This window comes from Triturus cristatus, chromosome 2_1 (assembly GCF_964204655.1).
Source record: "Triturus cristatus chromosome 2_1, aTriCri1.1, whole genome shotgun sequence".
Taxonomy (NCBI): domain Eukaryota; kingdom Metazoa; phylum Chordata; class Amphibia; order Caudata; family Salamandridae; genus Triturus; species Triturus cristatus.
Genome location: NC_140581.1, coordinates 31728447 through 31750214, shown reverse-complemented (window position 1 = coordinate 31750214; position 21768 = coordinate 31728447). Strand labels below are relative to the sequence as shown.

The window sequence follows — 21768 nt, the reverse complement described above, 5'->3', positions numbered from 1 at the left end:
TAGCATGAGTGATCTCCAAAATCTCAGTAAAGTCAGAGCCCAAGGGCAAATCCTTAGAGAAGTTTGCGTAGATGTTGGTGATTTTACTGGCAAAGTATTTAGCAATATTATTGCACGTTTCAACAGAGTCATTCTGGGCATTGCTCTCATTAGTTACCACCGAAATTTCTTTGAAAATTTTGAAAAGCTCCTTTGAGGAGTTTTCAGCCTCTCCAATGCGGGTCTTATAATGAAGTGCTTTAGCGGAACGGATAAGTTTATAGTAACTCGCTTGCGCTTTTTTATATTGGTTTTTGGCTGTGGGGCAAAATTTAATGCGCCATTCACGTTCCAGTTTTTTGCATGCAGATTTAGCAACCTGAAGTTCTGAAGTAAACCACGGGGAGGGTTTCCTCATCTTCTTGTTAATTACTGACCTACGGATGGGAGCGGTATTGTCTAGGGCAGTTAGGACACAGTTCTTAAGGCATGTATAGGCGGTCTCACAGTCGGACCCTCCAGGAGGTCCTGCCGCTTCAAGATTGTCGATAAAAGTGTCTAAGTTAAAGTTTTTCCACTTTCGACATTGGTAAATCTGCGTGCTATCGCTCCTTGTTTCAGACTCGGACACCCATATTTGTAAGGGAATGACAAAGTGGTCAGACCAGGGAACGGGTATTGGAGGAAGCGCTTCTACTCCATTCCAGTTGCCAAATATGGGGTCGAGCAGGTGACCTTGTCTGTGAGTAGGGTCCTGGTTTTTAAGAGCTAGCTGCAGGGAAAGTAATTCAGCTTTTATACATGAGGCATCCTTGTCTTGGACATCATCAAAATGAATGTTCATGTCGCCAAGCACCAGGAGTCTGGATTTCCTCAAGGCGAGATGTGCTGTCGCCTCTACTAGGCTAGCTGTAAAATCAAACAGTCTGCCTGGGGGTCTGTATATAAGAATACCTGATAGGGAGTGTTGGGGCCCCAGTGTGATAGTGAATGAAGCAGCTTCGCAGTGGTCAATTGTCAGGGGGGATAGGGAGCATTCCAATGGGGCTCTAACAGCGATAGCTATTCCTCCACCCCTACCGTCTTGCCTGTCAAGCCTAGCGAGAGAATATCCAGGAGGCAACGCCTCTATGATGTCTGGGTCAGAGTGTTCGCCAAGCCAGGTTTCAGTTAACAGCAAAATATCAAGTGCTTCATCCTCGAGTAGATTATAAACTTGGATGCAGTGTTTACTGAGAGATCTACAGTTAAGCAGTGCGGCATTTATCAGTTTTTTAGGGGGGTCTATTTTGGAGCCAGTTTCAGAAGTAAAAGGGCACATAGAACAGTTGTGTAATGATAGAGCCTTCATAGAGTGTAGACATGGTAGTGTTATAGCAGGACGGAGGTTCAACAAGGTTTGTTTATCATACCGTATGTGGAGGGTATTTGGTAGGCCAGGGTGTATGGCCCCACGCCCCGTCCGGCCGCGGACGGGCGCAGACGGGCTTGACTTTGGCTCGACTTCGGCGCGCTTCCGGCGCGCCCGCTGCACGCGTCCGCTGCGCGGTCGCTGGCCAACACACATTTATAGGCAGTAGGGGCAACTAGAACGCTGACCTGGCCGCCCGAGCCCGGAAGTGCTGGCTCCTCCTCACCCTCCGCAAACAAACGCCCAGAAATGGACGCGGCGGACCGGGGCGGGAGTCGGCAAGGAAGTGAGTGACAGGAAATTAAGTGAGCACACAAAAACTTTTAAAATTTAGCCTTACTCGCTAAAATTAAAATACCACGCTATGGGTCAGCGGTAACAGTGTGACACATGAAATAAAACACAGCACGAGCGGATAGAGCCTGCCACTGCCACCGGCAAGACTCTTCTCCACAGCGCGACTGCGTGAGGCTGCAGATTAAGTACACATCGCCTACAGCGCAACTAGAACGCTGACCTGGCCGCCCGAGCCCGGAAGTGCTGGCTCCTCCTCACCCTCCGCAAACAAACGCCCAGAAATGGACGCGGCGGACCGGGGCGGGAGTCGGCAAGGAAGTGAGTGACAGGAAATTAAGTGAGCACACAAAAACTTTTAAAATTTAGCCTTACTCGCTAAAATTAAAATACCACGCTATGGGTCAGCGGTAACAGTGTGACACATGAAATAAAACACAGCACGAGCGGATAGAGCCTGCCACTGCCACCGGCAAGACTCTTCTCCACAGCGCGACTGCGTGAGGCTGCAGATTAAGTACACATCGCCTACAGCGCAACTAGAACGCTGACCTGGCCGCCCGAGCCCGGAAGTGCTGGCTCCTCCTCACCCTCCGCAAACAAACGCCCAGAAATGGACGCGGCGGACCGGGGCGGGAGTCGGCAAGGAAGTGAGTGACAGGAAATTAAGTGAGCACACAAAAACTTTTAAAATTTAGCCTTACTCGCTAAAATTAAAATACCACGCTATGGGTCAGCGGTAACAGTGTGACACATGAAATAAAACACAGCACGAGCGGATAGAGCCTGCCACTGCCACCGGCAAGACTCTTCTCCACAGCGCGATTGCGTGAGGCTGCAGATTAAGTACACATCGCCTACAGCGCAACTAGAACGCTGACCTGGCCGCCCGAGCCCGGAAGTGCTGGCTCCTCCTCACCCTCCGCAAACAAACGCCCAGAAATGGACGCGGCGGACCGGGGCGGGAGTCGGCAAGGAAGTGAGTGACAGGAAATTAAGTGAGCACACAAAAACTTTTAAAATTTAGCCTTACTCGCTAAAATTAAAATACCACGCTATGGGTCAGCGGTAACAGTGTGACACATGAAATAAACACAGCACGAGCGGATAGAGCCTGCCACTGCCACCGGCAAGACTCTTCTTCTTGGCCCGATGGCCGCCTCCCCTGGCCTGCCGGGCTTGCTGGGGGGCGCGGCCGAGCTGCTCCTCTAGATTGGTTGGAGCTCCTTCCCCGGCCGGAAGTCGTCATGCCTGACTTCCGGTTTTTGGTCGTGTGGACGGAAGTCAGGCGCCTCGAGGTTACCGGCTTTGGGAAACTCGTTATAACGAGCGTTTGGGGTGAGTACCGCATAGCGGTTGTTCTCTCTGGCGATTTTGCTGTTGTTGGTGTGTTCTTTACGATGGGAAAGCATTCCAGGAAAAGATGTCACCGGGAGAGGTCTTCCTCTTCTTCTAGTACTTCCAGGTCTCCCTCACCTGCCAGGTCCAGGCGCCGTGATGCTGGTGCTGATGCGCATATTAAGCGCTTGATCAGGGAAACCTTGACTGAGATGGGTGATGTTGGATCCCGTCGCAGGTGTCCTGCTCCTGTTTCTTCGGCCTCTAGTGGCGATGAGTCTGCTGGTTTGGGGGATGAAGAGTTGAAGGGCAAATATGTGGACAAGGATGCTATGACCATTATTGTGCAGCATGTTAAAGAGAACATGGGGTTCCCTGACGAGGCCACGCCTAGTACCTCTAGGGGCCCTTTGTTGCGACAGTTTCAGAGTGCTGCCACTGTCGATGTACCTGTCCATCCCTTCATCAAGGATGTTTTGAAGCGCGAGTGGGCTGATCCTGATCGCATTCTGATTCCGCGATTCATGACTAAGCTCTATCCTCTGCAGGATATGGCTACTGATCTGCCGGATTCTATTCCTATTGGCTCCTTTGTGGCTAGTTTGGTGGGGCGTACTTCCCTTGCTGAAGATGCTGTGCTGAAGGATCCGGTTGACAAAAAGGCGGATGTGGCGCTCCGTAAGGTGTATTCTGGCTCCCACCTGGCCTTGAGGGCGGGCATCTACGGGACTTATGTGTCGCAGTCCCTGTTGTCTGACCTGAAGTCTCTCTATCAGTCTATGGATAATGCCACGGACTGTTCTGGTTTGCTGGAGCAGATTGAGCGTCAGGTGGAGCTGCTGTCGGATGTCTCCTTTGACGTTGTGCGGGCTTCTGCTTTGTCCGGGGGGGCTTGTGTGGCTGCACGTCGCAGTCTTGTCCTTAAGGACTGGAAGACGGACTCTGCGCAGAAAGCATGCGCTTTGAGGTTGCCCTTTCAGGGTACAATGTTGTTTGGGGGGGAGTTGGAGGCCAAATTGCACAAATTGTTTAAGGAAAAGAAGCATTCTTCTTCTTTTACGGTCTCTGCTGCTGCTCCTGTCCCTTCTAAACCCAAATCTTTCTTTCGCCCTGCTTCTCGTAGGCAGTTTGTGAGAGGCCAGGGTAGGTTTGCTTCTGGCCGTGGTCGGGACCGTAAGGCTAAGTCCCCTCCTCCTGCCAAGCCACGTTCCTGACTCTTTGGCGGTGGTTCCCGGGTTGTTGGTTGGAGGGCGGCTGCGCTTCTTCCTGGATGCCTGGGTTCAGTCTTGTTCCGACGTCTGGGTGTTGGACATCATTCGCCAGGGTTATGTTCTGGAGTTTACGGCTCCTCCTCCAGACTCGGGTGTTCGGCCGACTCCTTGGCCTTCGAGTCGTGTGAAGCGGTCTCACCTTTCTCTCGGGATTCTGGACCTTCTTCGGAAGGGTGCCATTCAGGAGGTTCCTCCGTTGGAGACGGGGTTGGGTTTCTATTCCCTGGTCTTTCTGGTTCCAAAGAACACGGGGGGTTTCCGCTTGATTTTGGATCTGCGGGTTATGAACAAATGGGTGGCCAAGATTCCTTTCCGCATGGAGACCTTGCAGAGGGTGATTCCATTGGTGCTGCCGGGTCACTTCATGTGTACCCTCGATCTTCAGGATGCGTATTACCATGTCTTGGTCCATCCTCGATCCCGCAGGTTTCTGCGGTTTTGTGTTCAGGGACGTCATTACCAGTTCATGGTGTTGCCATTCGGTCTACGGTCGGCGCCAAGGGTGTTTACAAAGGTGGTGGCGCCTTTGGTCGCGTGGCTTCATCTCCAAGGGGTGATGGTGTACCCCTATTTAGACGACTGGTTGATCCATGCTCCATCTCGGGTCCTGTTGCTGGAGGCCAGGGAGGTGGTGTGCTCGGCGTTGCGGGCCCATGGTTTTCTGATCAACTTGCCCAAATGTCAGCTGACGCCGTCACAGGACATGGTTTTCATTGGGGCCCGCTTCCGTTCGGATCTGAACCGTGTGTTCCTCCCCGAGCCTCGGGTTGTGACGTTGGTGTCCCTTGCTCGTCATTTCCGGGTGGGGGGTGCTTTTCCGGTACGCCTTTGGTCGCGTCTTATGGGTCTGATGGCGGCGACAGTTTTTACAGTGGCCTGGGCACGTTTTCATCTGCGCCCCCTTTGGGTGTACCTCCTGTCTCTCTGGGATCCCCTGCCCCGCGACTTGGATGTTCTTATTCCTGTGTCTCCGGTTCTTCTTTGGTGGTCTGTGAGGGATCATCTGTCTTTGGGTCTGCCCCTGCAGTCTTCTCCTTCTCTGGTCTTGACGTCGGATGCCAGCGCCTTGGGTTGGGGGGCGACCTTGGGGTCTCGTTCCCTTCAGGGTCGTTGGTCCCTCCTGGAGAGCCGCCGGTCGTCCAACTGGAGAGAGCTCACAGCGGTGTCCCGAGCTGTGATGGGTTTTCGGGATCTGTTGCTCGGTCGGAACGTGTTGGTGCGGTCCGACAATATGGTGACGGTGGCTTATCTGAATCATCAAGGGGGGATTCGTTCGGCTTCCTTGAATGCGATAGTGGTGCCCCTGTTTTGTTGGGCGGAGGGCCATCTGCTGTCTCTGACGGCGGTTCATCTTCGGGGAGTGGACAACTTTGTGGCGGATGCCCTGAGTCGGTGCTTTCCGGATTCTCTGGAGTTGTCTCTCACCCCGGTTGCGTTTCGGCTTGTGTGCGGGAGGTTTGGGCGTCCCTTTCTGGACCTCTTTGCCTCCCGGCACAATGCTCAGCTCCCTCGGTTTTGCTCCCGGTTTCTGCAGGAGGGTTGCTGGGGGGTGGACGCTCTGTCTCTCCCGTGGCCGTCGCGTCTCCTCTATGCCTTCCCCCCCCTGGCTCTGGTTCCCAGGTTTCTGGCCCATTTGTGTCAGGAGGATCGGGAGGTGGTGGCGGTCCTGCCGTTTTGGCCTCGGAGGTCCTGGTTTCCAACGGTGCGTCTTTTGGCGGTGCAGGGTCCCTGGTTTCTTCCCCTGTCTCCGTCTCCGCTTCGGTCTTCCCCGTGCCTGTCGCTTCTCCGGTTGCAGTTGTCGGTGTGGAAGTTGAGAGGCAGGGTTGGAGACGGCGCAGTTTCCCGGAACATTTAGCGGTGGCTCTTCAACGTACCCTTAAGGCTTATGATAGGCATTGGGGTAATTTTGATCGTTGGTGTTCGACGTTGGGGGTCTCCCCTTTGTTCTGTTCCTTGCAGGTTGTCCTTCGATTTTTGTGGGGAGGTTTCGAGAAGGGTTTGGCTGTGTCTACTCTGCGGGCCCAGTGGGCCGCTGTTCGGGCTTTTCGTTCCCCGTGGGGGAATCTTTCGGATATTGAAGACTTGGTTTCTCGTCTTCTACGCAGTTTTACTGTTTCTCGGCCTGTTCCTCGTCCTTCTTTTCCCCTGTGGGATTTACCTTTGGTCCTGCGGGTTTTGATCGGTCCTCCTTTTGAGCCTTTGGATGTGGTGGATTTAAAATTTCTCACTCTCAAGGTGGTTTTCCTGGTGGCTGTCACCTCTGCTCGTCGTCTTGGGGAGTTGGGGGCCTTGATGGAGCGGCCTCCTTTTCTTTCCTTCACGGAGGAGGGTGTGGTGCTCCGACTGGATTCTTCTTTTGTGCCGAAGGTTTCTTCGCAATTTCACAGGTGTCAGGAGTTGGTTTTACCTGCCCTGGGCTCTGTTTTGGATTCTCCTGGTGGTCCCCAGTGGTCTTTGTTGGATGTGTGCAGGGCTTTGCGCATTTATCTGGACCGTACGGCGGTTTTTCGCAAGTCGGACTCCCTTTTTGTCTCCTTTGGTGCGGCTTCGCTTGGGGGTAAGGCTTCTTCTGTGTCCATCGGCCGTTGGCTGAAGCAAGTCATTTCCTTGGCCTACTCTCTGTCTGGTTCTCCTCCTCCTTTGGGGGTTCAGGGTCGTTTACGAGAGGGGTGGCTGCTTCTTGGGCGGAGGTTCAGGGTGTTCCTCTCTCTGAGATTTGTAGGGCTGCCACGTGGGCCTCTTCCAATACTTTCATCAGGCATTATCGGCTCCTCAATCTGTTGGGGGATGATGGAGGTTTTGCATTGGGGGTGTTGAGCTCTGTTCGCTCCTAAATGTTTTTTTCTACTTTCTTTCCAATAAATCTCTGGGTTTGTTTGCTATCCTGGTGGTTTGTTGTGTTTTCTGGTATGAATGCCGGGGTTTGCTTTGGTATTTCTCACTTGTCCATGACGGTGTCGAGGACGGAGGGACCTGGGGGTAATGTCCTATTACTTACCGGTAATCTTCATTACTCCGGGTCCCGTAGTCCTCGACACCGTCATGACTTCCCTCCCTCCCTCCCTGTCTGCCGGCCTTCATTGGGGCTTGGTATTTCAGGAGGAATGCTGGGACGGTACTCCTTAAGTACTCCCAGTGGGAGGGGGAAGGGTAGGTCCAGCATTCCTTCGTTCTTTTTCTGTCAGTGAGATAGTTACATCTCACTTGTCCATGACGGTGTCGAGGACTACGGGACCCGGAGTAATGAAGATTACCGGTAAGTAATAGGACATCAGTCTGACAGGTAACTTCTGATGTGTACTCTCTACAGTGTGCAGGTCGTAAGTAAGGAGGCGGATCAAGGGCAGACTTGTGGAAATCACCTACAGAGAGGATGTTCTCTGCTCTGGCTCCCTCAACCATGATGACCTCACATTATCACACAACTAGAAGTGACAGGTGAATTACTACCAGGAAGAGTGCATAAAAGAGACAGAATATCAGAATATATTGTAAAGTGAAGTGTAGATAAAAGAGGCAGAGACGGTACTAATGGAACCCATGGAAGGAAGACGCAGGGATTGTACTGGAAGGAAGTAACAGTGAATGTGCTACCAGGAAAAGAGAGCAGAAGATGCGGAAAATGCGGTGTGGAAGACAAGCACAGACAGCGTACTAAAAGGAACAAGCATTTGCAATGCAATAGGTCTCTCATTAGTGAAAATGTGAGCTATTGGTGTTGCAAATGTTAATGGTTTTTTCTTGTTTAAAAATTATGCTAGCAGTAGCATACATAATAGGAAAGAAATTCCACTTGATGGAAAGGGTGCAGTACCACAGACACCTAGTAACAGCCTGTGGTACTGCACCCTTTCCTGAAGGCCTAATATAGGAATTCTATTACGATGGGCCTCAAAGAATTAGCGCGAGCAATTTTTCCGTAATAAGTGGAATTTCTGTTCTTATCACAAATGCTAAAAAAGCCTAACAAAATGCACAGAAATGTTTGCGCTTGTTCTTTAAACCTCGTGGTAATGGAATTCCTATATTAGGCTTTAAGGAAAGGGTGCAGTACCACAGGCTGTTACTAGGGACGCCTTGTAACAGCCTGCGGTACTGCGCCCTTTCCTTAAGACATATGGGCATATTAACAAGAGGGGGAGATAAAATTATCGCCGCTTTAGCGTCCGTTTTCAGACGAAAAGCGGCGATAATTTTATCGCAATATTAGCAAGGACACGCTAGCGCGTGTTTCCGTGATTTAGCACTCGCTTTGCATCGCATCGTTAATGAGATGCAAAGTAGGCGTGCCTCAATAGACTACATTGGAAAATATCGCTGAAGGCAGCTTCGCGATATTTACAACAGTGCCCCGGCCGGCGTAGCGATAAACAAAATGGTGCTAAACGGCCATTAACGCTGGATTTTAACGTCTGCTAAAATCCAGTGTTAGGCATACTTTGCATGGGAGGTGGAATGTGGGGTTACGACCACAGGGTCGTATCAGCAAGGTCATCGCTGTTTTGCAGGGAACATGGCTGGTTTTCCAGCGATGTTGGGACATTTCCCTGCTATCGCTGGAATTTTCATCGCCAATGCGCTAAGCGATGTAAATACAGCGCCAGCTTGGCGATGAATTCCAGCGATAGCTGGAGATAGGGAAACTCGCCCTGGGCGCGGCCAGTGATAATTATCGCTGCCGCTAGTTAATGTGCCCCATGATATTTACATTCTATTACCCAGATGGAGAGGTCTACGGTAATGAAGCCGAGGAGCAAGAGAGCGCTACACGAGGAAGCAGTGGCCGGGCAAATGAGCACCGGAATAAGGCTTCTCTCATGTGAAACTGCCCTGGAAGGAAGCAGCACTAGTTACTCAGGACTGGCACAAGTAGCCCCTCAGAAGCATGAGGATAAGGCTGCACTGGAAAAGGCAGCACTGGAACTAGGCTGCACTGTATCTACAGTGAATAAAAAACTGCGGGTGCAGCAAGAAGACACATAAAAGTGGGCAAAACGTATGAGCATGATGGCCTGTGAACCAGGTGCCATGACGATAAATGAGGTAGTCCCAAAACAAAGCAGAAGCAGCCCTCCAGCGTAACTAAACTGTAGTTGATCGGTGCTGCCTGCCATGAAACGGAAATGACGTCTTGGAAGCCCTAGCCAATAGGGAGCTAGGAAAGCAGAGCAACACCCGAGTGACCCAATGGCAAGCAGCACGCAGAATTATAGTCCGTATACCCATTACACCAGGTTTTGCAGACAGCGCATGCGTGCTGCCTAGGCTCGACATAAAAATGAGAGAAGGCAACACAGGATCTACTGCCAAAAGTGGGAGAGGAGGGAAGAGAGAGTGCACTGCTGAGAAAATCTGAGAGAAAGGAACAGAGAATGTACAGAGGTACAGTTTGAGTTGAAGCTACCGAAAGAAAATAAGTATAACACATACTGTGAATGGGAGGAATTGAGAATGTACAAAAAGAAGGTAGGTTGAGAAAAAAACACAAATAATGCACTGAAATGAAGGGCTGATCAATGCTTCAGCAATATGCAACATCAAGTGGTGGATAATGTGCTTACAAGTGACAAGAATGCATAGAGAATGTAATAGGAAATGTGATCAGGAGAGACACACAATTAACTAAGAGCTACTATGGAAAGATACAGAGAATGTGCTCACAAAGTCTGAGAGAAAGTCACACAATACGCTGTTAGGAAGTTTGGGAAGAAGACACAGAATATGCTGTCAGTATGTGTGAGAACAATGCACAGAATATCCTGGCAAGAAGTGTGTGAGGAAGGCACAAAGAATATGTTGACAGGAAATGTGGGAGGAAGGCAAATAATGTACTGTCAGACAGCTCACAGAAGGTTTGTAAGGGGGGCACAGAATGTGATGGCAGGAAATGTGGGAGGAAGGCACAGAATGTACTGTCAGAAAGTGTGCGATGATGGCACAGAGAATGAGCTCACAGAGGTTTGGAAGGAAGGCACAGAATGTTTAGGGAGGAAGCGTGGAAAGAAGTCACAGAATGTGCTGACTGGAAGTGTGGGAGGAAGTCACAGAATGTCCTGGCAGGAAGTGTGGAAGGAAGTCACAGAATGTGATGGCAGAAAGTGTGGGAGGAAGCCTCAGAATGTGCTGGCAGGAAGTGTGGGAAGAAGGCACAGAATGTACTGGCAGGAAGTGTGGGGGGAGTCTCAGAATGTACTGTCAGGAAGTGTGGTAGGAAGTCTCAGAATGTACTGTCAGGAATTGTGCAATGATGGCACAGAGTGTACTGTCAGGAAGTGTGCAATGATGGCACAGAATGTACTGTCAGGAAGTGTGCAATGATGGCACAGAATGTACTGTCAGGAAGTGTGCAATGATGGCACATAATGTACTGTCAGGAAGTGTGCTATAATGGCACAGAGAATAAGTTCATAGAAGGTTTGAAAGAAGGCTCAGAATGTCCTGGCAGGAAGCGTAGGAGCAAGTCACAGAATGTGTTGACAGGAAGTATGGGAGGAAGGCTCAGAATGTGTTGACAGGAAGCGTGGTAGGAAGTCTCAGAAAGTGCTGGCTAGAAGTGTGGGAGGAAGGCACAGAAGGTACTGTCAGAAAGTGTGCGATGATGGCACAAAGAATGAGCTCACAGAAAGTTTGGAAGGAAGGCACAGAATGTTTTGGCAGGAAGTGTGGGAGGCAGGCACAGAATGTTTTGGCAGGAAATGTGGGAGGAAGTCTCAGAATGGCCTAGCAGGAAGTGTAATAGGAAGTCAAAGAATGTGCTGTTAGGAAGTGTGGGAGGAAGTCTCAGAATTTCCTAGCAGGAAGTGTAATAGGAAGTCAAAGAATGTGCTGTTAGGAAGTGTGGGAGGACGGCACAGAATGTGCTGTCAGGAAGTGTGCGATGATGGCACAAAGAATGAGCTCACAGAAGGTTTGGAAGGAAGGCACAGAATGTTTGGCAGGAAGTGTGGGAGGCAGGCACAGAATGTTTTGGCAGGAAATGTGGGAGGAAGTCTCAGAATGGCCTAGCAGGAAGTGTAATAGGAAGTCAAAGAATGTGCTGTTAGGAAGTGTGGGAGGAAGTCTCAGAATTTCCTAGCAGGAAGTGTAATAGGAAGTCAAAGAATGTGCTGTTAGGAAGTGTGGGAGGACGGCACAGAATGTGCTGTCAGGAAGTGTGCGATGATGGCACAAAGAATGAGCTCACAGAAGGTTTGGAAGGAAGGCACAGAATGTTTGGCAGGAAGTGTGAGAGAAAGACACAGAATGTTTTGGCAGGAAGTGTGGGAGGAAGTCTCAGAATGTCCTAGCAGGACGTGTAATAGGAAGTCAAAGAATGTGCTGTTAGGAAGTGTGGGAGGAAGTCTCAGAATGTCCTAGCAGGAAGTGTAATAGGAAGTCAAAGAATGTGCTGTTAGGAAGTGTGGGAGGAAGGCACAGAATGTGCTGTCAGGAAGTGTGGGAGGAAGGCACATAATGTTTTGGCAGGAAGTATGGGAGGAAGTCTCAGAATGTCCTAGCAGGAAGTGTAATAGGAAGTCAAAGAATGTGTTGTTAGGAAGTGCGGGAGGAAGGCACAGAATGTGCTGTCAGGAAGTGTGGGAGGAAGTCACAGAATGTGCTGTCAGGAAGAGTGGGAGGAAGGCAAAGAATGTGCTAACAAGAAGTGTGAGATGAAGGCACAGAGAACTCCAAGCTTTCAGCCGTAGCACATGTAGATGAGGTTCCAAATTAAATTTGCCATTTGATTTTAAAAGAGACATTGGGAAGTACAATGCATTAACATAGCCTTGCTCCACATGGCTAGTGTTGGAGGTGTGCCTGGGGAGCTGGTCATTTCACGCAGAAAGTGGAATCAAACACACAAGGAACAACACGTCTTACTCTGTCTGGAGGGCAGGATGGTGGACGGAGGGACAGCAGCTTCTGGTAGCTTCATGTACATGAAAAGAGAAACATTCAATCCAGTTAGAGTCTCCGGCGGATTTCTGACAGGTAAACCTATTTACATTAATCACTTTTTGTGAAGACAGATCAGGCTATTAAAGCTCTATTTCTGCTCCATTCAATCAAAAAAAGTTTTTTTCCTTGTTAAAGGTAAAACAGAAAGCAGAAAAATCGAGCTGGTTTGATTTGCTGAAATTTTAGAAAAACTATTTATCATTTTGTTCACAAAATAGCTAAGCTGTCATCATTTCGAAGGTTACTTCGCACCTATAAAACAAAGCGTTTGAAGGAGGAATGGGTTTCGTACATTGCTGCTTTTCTTGTGATGTTTTCTGAAGAGACAGAGGCTCTATAGTGTTAATTTGTAATGCTGGATGTTTGCGAAACCAAATAAAGTGCATTAGCCCCTAGCGACAACTTTACGCCGCCGTTGCGTCACTTCTGTGATCCAGCGGTGTCATAAACAATGCACAATGTTGTGACAGATTTACAACATGACACATCTAGGGAGATGCGTCACGTTGTAAAGCCCTGTGCTACATTATACCTGCGTCAGGTATAATGTATGCAGGGTGGGCGTTCCGTCGCAAGGAAAGCCTCGTAAAAGTGACGCAGTGAAATCTACAAGATTTCACTGAGTGACTTTTACGACGCCACTGCGTCAAAACCTTGCGCCTGCTTCACACAGCATGATGGGAATAGGTATTCCTGACCATTGCTGGAGTTGCGTCATGCTTACGACACGACTCCAGCAATGCGCCTCATTTCTGCCAAAAGATGCGTCACGCATCTGTCTATTCTTGCTCCACAGTGCATCGTATTGTAAATGCGACGCATCCATGGTGGCGCAAGGCTTTTTTTCCGTCACACAATTTAGCTGACACATCTCTGCTAACATGCAAGGATGCGCCAGTTCTTGTAAATCTGTACCAAGAAGTTTAGCAACAAAATGTTTAAAACGTTGAGGAGAAATGTCAAGGCTTAGTTAGATTTTACTAAATAATTTTGAATTGAGTTGGAGTGTGATATACCATAACCATAACTTGAGAATTTGAGTGATTTTTTCTGGTTTTAATTCACAATCGTAACAATATATCTTAACACATTGGACCCTTAGTCAGTCTAAAGGGTGGGAATGGATATTCCATACTCCAAACGAGTCATTGAGGAAACACGTCATTTAGAGAGCACAGGAAGGTGTGGTCTCAGACCATGTCTGGGTCCAGAGCAGCTGTTGGTGCTCTGAGAAAGAGGCAGGGCCTCTGATGCAGGATGGGTTGCTATCCTATGGGCTGGCATGTGTGCTGCAGGTATTACCATCCACGAGCAGCACTTTTCAAGTGGGCTGCTGGGTTCACGATGCACGTGTTCTGCTTGGGGAGTAGCCGTGGTGAATGAATGAAGATTCTGAGCTATACGCATGCACTTTACCACCTCAAACGTGAAACACCAGCACCACCAATAGCTGTCGTTAGTGTGAATCTCTGAAATCACCTTTTTGCATTCCCTGCGGCTCTTAACACTGGAAGGCTGTAGCACATATGGGCAATAGCAAGAGACAACTAGGAAGTAAGGCCAAACAGAGGCAAACGTTTGTATTGTTGGAACCATTGCAAAAAGCATCCAGCTGGGTCTGGAGTCCTTCCACCTGGGTCAGGGCCTTCTGTGCCGCGTTATCCTCACACCCGGTCAACACACCCTGGGACATGAGTGGCTGTTTGCCCTGAGGCAGCTGGGCCCACGGTAACGTTCATGGCGTTTGCAGGACTCTATCCTGAGGCCAGAATAATATTAAAAAATGACAGAACCTTCAGAGGGCCTAATATGCTGTACAGTAACATTGCTGTAACACACCTGACCCGAAATCGTTTAGATGTCACTAAAACAGAGGTCCATTCTCCATAAAGCAATTTCACACAATGCCCTCTCTTACCCTTTTAGGTCTTTCAACAAGTCCTTCCACCCATGGGCTCTGCAAATGCCAGCTCTGCTTTACTGAGAGTGAAATGCAACAATCCTACACAAAAAACACAGATGAGTAAATAAGGCACTCGTCCATGTGCGGTGCCACTCTACACAGGCACTTTGGATCTGGCTGGCATCCTTCCAGTGCACTGATGGTCAATTCTAGGTGCCGGAACAGTTTTCACTCACACGAGGGACTCAGGAGTAGTGACAAATCCTTTCGACTGTGACAATAATGCATGTTCTGTGTCAATCGCGGCCCCTTGATGCTAATGCAAGCCCAATGCAATGCAAGAACCTCAGAGCTTCGACTCACGTTGTAGTGTCCTGAGAAATGAGGCACTAGGACCCCGAGGAGGGCAGAGGGCAGGAGAGGTCACCGGACACCAGTTCCGGTCAAGGGGTGAGGGGCAGGAGATACACAGGAAGCGGGGGACGAGGCAGGACGTGCAGCATGCTGGCTCCAGATACATATGCATGCAATAAATAATAGAAACTGACCTGGCTGCGTGGTGGTGATTGCTGAGACGCGACGCGACAACTGGCGACGAGGCGGGATCGAAATCCACGCGTCGCGGCGACTGTCGGAGCCCACCCGGTCGCGGAACAAAATTCGGAGCCAGGAGCCCACCCTGGTCCGAAGCGCCAGCAGAAGAAAACATCGTTGCGGGAGCCCACCCCGGCGCTGCTAACAGAAGTAAGAGCAGCGCGATAGTGAAACTGAAGGAAAGATTAAGATCCCTCCCGTGCGTGAGCTTCAACGAACTCTCGCGAGAGGAGGCGGCCATCTTAAAGTCAGGCGAATTGAGCCAATCAGCGCCCAAGATAGACGGTGGCCATTTTAAAAGGTCAGGCAAAGTCCCGAACAGCGCGAAATCGCGCGAGAGTGCGGCGGCCATCTTGGAGTCAGGCAATTTGGGCCAATAGGAGCACAGGAAGGCCGGGAGGCCATTTTAGAGTCAGGCAAAAAAGGAAAATAGACGAAAAAGGTCCAAATAAGGAGAAAACGACAAGAAAAAGGTGCCAAAGAAAGGAAATAGCACCAGAGGAACAAGAAGGAAGGAGAAAGAAGGCAAGAAGTACATAAATAAAACAAAGAAAGGAAGAATATGGGTGACGAAGAAACAAGGAGCACACAAGCTGTGTTCCGCAGGCCGCTGCCATTCAACATGTCGGAACCGCAAGCAGGCATCAGATGGGAGAGATGGCTACGACAATTTGAACGATACATGCGCGCGACGGACGTCGCAGAGAGCAAACAATTAGATCTGCTGGTCAACCTTGCCGGAGACGAAATAGAAGACTTAATGATGACACTACCAAGTGAAAAGACGGCGGATTACAAAGGCGCGAAAGCGTGCCTCACAGAGAAGTTCGACCCCCAACGCAACATCGATTTTGAAAGGTACACGTTCCACACAGCATGCCAGCAACCAGAAGAAAGCATGGATGACTTCGCGACAAGGTTGCGGAAGTTGGTGACATACTGCGAATTTGATAAATTTGACAACGAAGAAGCAATACGAACGCGCCTCATCGTAGGGTGTTTATCAGTAGAGTTCAGAGCACGCATCCTAAAAGAACCAACAACACTTGAGAAAATACTGACGATGGCCCGCACAGAAGCACGGGCCACGCAGCATGCCAAACAAATACAAATTGGAAAAGAAAAGGGAGAAGCGATGGCACATCGGATGACGGAACATTTCAAAAAGAACGACAACAGGGAGCAACAACATCACAGGAAACAAGCGGTCCCATGCTACAGATGCGGCTTTGACTTCCCACACGTTGGCACCTGCCCAGCAATGGGCCAGAAATGCAGAAAATGCAATAGGGACAATCACTTCGCAAGCACCTGCATGAGCAGGCAATTTAGGAACGAGAGGGGACGAACAGCAATACAAGGGACAACAGGCACCAGACACGCCAGACATATGGAGACAGCAGAGAGAGGCTCGTCGGAAGAGTCGGATGAACAGACGACGGCTGGGAGAGAAGCACGGCTATACCTCATGTCCGACACACCCAAAGAAGGAAGACAGCAGGAACACATCCAGCTGGTGGAGAAACAGCAAATAAAAAAGACGGCCACAGTAGACATCGACGTCGGGCGCCACAGAACAACGTTTGTGCTAGACAGTGGTGCCACATGCAACATAATGTGCATGTCCGAGTACATGAAAATGAGAACAAGGCCAACGCTATCGCCATCAACAGTAGATGTGTTCACGTGGGGATCAAAGACACCAGTAGAAAACATGGGCAAGTTCACTGAGACGTCCTAGTGTTTGGGAAATCAGACGGAGAACATGACAGCGCCTTAAGGCAAGTGTGCAAACATCTAAAGCAGGCTGGACTAACACTAAATGGAGAGAAGTGCGAGCTAGGGAGAACAGAACTGATTTTCTTCGGACACATATTCTCGGAAAAAGGGATGAGGCCTGATCCCAGCAAAGTGGAAACGCTAAAGAAGACAAAGCCACCGTCAGATGTGGCAGAAATAAGGTCATTCCTAGGCCTGGCAAGCTACTGTGCCCGATACATACAAGACTTTGCCACAGTGAGCACGCCGCTGAGAGAGCTAACAAAACAGGGCCAGAAATTTGTCTGGTCTCAAGAGTGCAATGAGTCGTTCGAAGAGATCAGGAAGGCTGTGATGACGGCGGAGCACCTCGCATACTTCGACCCTCGGCTCTGCACCGAGCTGACGGTTGACGCCAGCCCAGTGGGGTTAGGTGCAATATTAGCACAACACCTGCCGGGAAAGGAGTCACCAAGGAAGATTGTCTCATATGCCAGCAAAAGCTTGACAGACATTGAGAAGGCGTACTCCCAGCCGGAGAAAGAAAGCTTGGCGGTGGTATGGGCATGCGAGCATTACCACATGTTTGTGTACGGAAAGCCGTTCACCATCATCACGGACCACCAAGCACTAGTAACAATTTACGGCAACCCAGCAGCAAAGATGCCGCCCCGCATTGAGCGCTGGGGCATCAGACTAATGGACTACGACTTCAAAATTGTCCACAAACCTGGGAAAGAGCATAATCCAGCCGACTACATGTCACGGCATCCGCTGCCACATGCAGAAAAAAAGGCCTCAATGGCCGAAGAATACTTAAACTTCGTGCTAAAGCAAAGCACGCCGGCACCAGTAACTCTAACAGAGATAGAGAGAGAAACGGAAAAAGATGACACACTGCGAGCGGCCCGAGAAACGACGAGACAGCAAAGATGGAGACATATAAACAACAACTGCACATGGAAGGGAGGAGTACAAAAGGAGGAGATGCTGGCCCTACAGAAAATAAGTGGGGAACTCTCGGAGACAAACAGCAGAATAGTAATGAGGGGCACCAGGATAGTCATTCCACGTTCGCTACGACGCCAAGTGGTCAGCATTGCACACGAGTCACACAGGGGCATTGTGGCGACAAAAAAACTGCTGAGAGAAAAGGTTTGGTTCCCGGGGTTAGATCGTCTAGTCGAAGATACGATAGCGGCCTGTCACCTCTGTCAAACGACGGGTCCGCCTGCAAGACAAGAACCACTGCAAATGTCGGAACTACCAAGAGCAGTATGGACAACAATGGCCGCTGATTTCTTTGGACCTCTAGACGCGGGAACTTACCTACTGGTCATAATAGATGAATACTCCAGATTCCCGATTGTGCGATCAGTCTCCTCAACGTCAGCAGCCGCAACGCTACCTGTTCTGGACGACATATTCGCAGCATGGGGCTCCCCGGAGACGTTGAAAACGGATAATGGCCCTCCGTTCTCAGGAGAGGAGTTCCGAAGGTTCATGGCTTACCTCGGAATACAGCACAGAAAGGTAACACCACTATGGCCGCAAGCAAACGGCATGGTCGAAAGATTTATGGGAAACATCAAGAAGGCAGTTCAGAGGGCGAAACTGTCGCAGATTTCCCTAGGACAAGCACTATGCCAAATGCTGAGGGATTACAGAAACACGCCTCATGGATCTACAGGGAAATGCCCGGCGGAGCTAGTACTAGGGAGGACAAGCAGAACAAGGCTGCCGCAGATAGAAGGACTGGCCGCGCCGGGGCACGAAGGCGTGGCAGCAAAAGATGAGGCAGCCAAGAAGAGAATGAAGGAATATGCTGATGGAAGACGACATGCCACCAAATCACACCTCCATGAAGGAGACACTGTCATTGTACGACAGAGACAACAACGGAAGTCGGACAGTGCATTCGCCCACGACCCATTGACGATAACACAAGTGAAAGGAACAATGATAACAGCAGAATCAGACAGCAGGCGAATCACAAGGAACAGCTCACACTTCAAAGGCTTAAAAGAAGAAAAAGAGGAAGAACACGCAACAACGAAGGAATGCAATGGAGCAGGTGTCGCAGAAGCAACAAGGCCAAAGGAGGGCCAAGGACAGGTGGAGAGGCCAAGAAGAGACATTGTGAGACCGAAGAGACTAATAGAGGAAATGTGAAATGCCGCTCTAGGCAGCATCTCACGGGTCACATCAGTCGACAGTTCACATCCTGCAACTGACTACAAAAGAGACTGTCCCATTTTACTACCAACGAATGCTACTGTCGTAATGCCTTTGTGACAAAGGGGGGAGATGTAGTGTCCTGAGAAATGAGGCACTAGGACCCCGAGGAGGGCAGAGGGCAGGAGAGGTCACCGGACACCAGTTCCGGTCAAGGGGTGAGGGGCAGGAGATACACAGGAAGCGGGGGACGAGGCAGGACGTGCAGCATGCTGGCTGCAGATACATATGCATGCAATAAATAATAGAAACTGACCTGGCTGCGTGGTGGTGATTGCTGAGACGCGACGCGACACACGTGGGCAAGTGACAGCAACCAATGAAGATGTCGGGCCCGGATTGGGTGTTGGTGGGTGGAGTGACCTCTACTGGCCTGGCAGAGGACTTTACATCCGCGAGGGCGAGACTACTATGCCGGCCACATTTGTAAACGAGCACCATGCTGCTGGTCATCTGTAAAGCTTCGGCAAGTTCCTCTCAATTCATTTCCATGTTTGAGGCAGGGCCCGGCGCCAAACTCTTTACTTTTTTATAAAAATAAAAAAATCCCGAAACTGGATTTTCTTTTTGAAAATAAAAAATGTAATTCTCCCCTCACTATGGGAATTCCCTCCCATGGCGAGGAGGACACTTAGCAGTTCTCACTGCCGTCAAACCCCAGGGTTTTCATGGTGATGATGGGCAGTAAACACGAACCTGTAATTCTGCCCTCCTGCATGAGGTGGGTGGAAAGACAGGTCAGCCAGTCCGACGGCCCTTACTCTGCAGGGCCGGTCGGAGGTGATTCATCACGAGTCTCCCCGTGATTAATCCGAAGGTCTGCCCGCAGAGAGATGTGGCAGACAGACCTCATTCTTGGCGGCAAGGACACTCTATCTCCGTGGCGACTGAGTATCCTATCCTTATCGCCAAGCATGAAATCTGACCCTGGGTATCTAACTATTTCAGGATGTGTAGACTTAGGGACTCGGGTTCAGTTATACACTCAAAGGTTGCAAGAAATGAAATGAAATGAAATTAATTAGAATCGATGAATGTGTGATTGGTGATCTTGGCAATTTACCACAACCCTGAGGAACTGCCTGTCCTTTGGATGGAGGTGAATGTGAAGGCATGCCTGCTCTGGATTCATGCCAGCCGAGAGGCCTTCCGCTTTCAAGAAAGGGGAGATTCTTGCTGGGTTCCAACGGAAAGGATGGTTCTCCAAAGAATTTCTTTAGGAACCTAAGCTTGCAAGCGGGTCTCCTTCTGTCTTAGCTTTTTGTAACTCGTCCTACAGGGCTCTTAAGAAGCATAGAAATGAGTTCCCCTTCCACTGATATTTCCTATTTGAGGCTTTGGGACAGAATCTTTTAGAAAGTTAGTCTTATAGTAATAATGGAGGCATGGAAAGAGCCAAGGCAGTCACCTCATGTGGCTACAAGCGTACCTCAAAATGAGCAGGACGTGCACACACATCCTAGACCCCTATACCAGCCGCGCGATGAATGTACGACCGAAGTGTGTGGACTCTAAAAACTGAAGTGCTTGGTGATCGCAGCCCCGTCAGCGACACCGCAGGCATTGCACTTGAGCATACCCTGACTGCGATGATATCATGAGCTCTTAGTGAACCCACCACAAACATTTCTAGCACTTGACAACCTCAGAGTTTACCCCCTCTGCAGGGTTTGAAATGACAGGCATCCCATGCCGCTGTTGAACTTACCGGTCACAGGATCAAACCAGCTGAGATACGGGGCTGCCTGTGTGGCTGACTACGGTGGAACTACCTCCCAGGGTATCACGGTTGGTAAAAGTGCACAAGCATCAAATACAGCTCTGTGGTGCACCCATGATCGATATCTTGAAAGGTATCCCCCACATTCTATAACCTACTTATGGAACCACTAACGGAAATCCTCAATCAATCGGACATTGCATACCACATGTATGCAGACAACACACAACCATACATCAAGATAGCCTCCCTAGCCTACGCCATTCAACTAAATAACACTGTAGTCAAAACTCAGTCCTGGTTCTCTCAAAACAACCTCAAGCTTAACTCTCTCAAAACAGGATTCCTTCTTTTCTCTCAGCAAAACAGCTCCACACTCATCGAAGATTGGCTCAAACACCAAGATGCCGTCAATTTCAAACCTACCATTATTAACGCCACAAAATCTCTAGGAATAGCACTAGACAAGAATCTAAACATGATACCTCTCATCAGTGCTACCACGCGCAGTGCGCCATTCCAACTCACATTACTGAAGACATTTACACCATTTCTGCCACCTGAAGACTTTCAAACAAGCAGTACAATCACTGGTGGTCTCTGGACTAGGACATGGTTCAGAGATCCTGTCAGGTCTGCCCAAAGCGAGAACAGCCCCACTCAAAAGGACTCTTAATGCTGCAGTGAGACTGGTAACAGCAACAAGACGCTTTGGCCACATCACCCCATTGTTTAGGGATCTAGACTGGCTTCCCCTCAAGGCAAGAACCCAACAGAAAATTGCCTGCCTCATACACAAAGCAGCCGCTATCTAAGAAGTGCAAACTCTCTACGGCTTGAACCTCCTAGATTGCGAAAACAAAAAACGTACACGGGTCTCTGGGTCGATGCCAAGGATCTGGAACTCCTTACCACTCAAGGTGTGTTCAAACCCATCGACCCACCTTTTTCAAAAAAGAGGTGAAAAAGATCCTAAAAAATAGATTCCTTTCATAGACTTGAGGCGTCCCCAGGGCTCAAGGGACGTCACAAGGTCAGCAATTTCAAGATTGGTCAGAAGCACTTCCTTTACAGGAGAGCCCCACTAAAACATTGCTCCCCGGGCTACCTGGATCTGAATAGTCACCCACCATGAAGAAGCTAGATCAGTGCGTATTAATGGAATATTAGTGGAACGACGGATGTTTATTGTGATATCAGCCGTTAATGCATGTTCTGTTTTCTCCAGATCATCCTGAATACCCGCCATAAGGTGATTATAAATGTATTTAATTTTATTTCCCCCGTTCCCTAGGTAATCCAGCAGGGGGAAACGAGTTGGTGCCGT

The 21768-nt window shown here is 49.7% G+C and overlaps 1 protein-coding gene across 7 annotated transcripts in view; it reads right to left on the bottom strand.

Annotated features, from left to right (window-relative positions):
* Window positions 1-21768, bottom strand: part of LOC146863653 (putative E3 ubiquitin-protein ligase HERC1) — a 1482062-nt gene that overhangs the window by 1004721 nt on the left and 455573 nt on the right. For all 7 annotated transcript variants that reach the window (XM_085627737.1, XM_085627739.1, XM_085627735.1 and 4 more), the window contains exon 25: window positions 12154-12202. In XM_085627737.1, the coding sequence (XP_085483863.1) occupies window positions 12154-12202 (49 nt within the window). The remainder of the gene's footprint in view (window positions 1-12153; window positions 12203-21768) is intronic.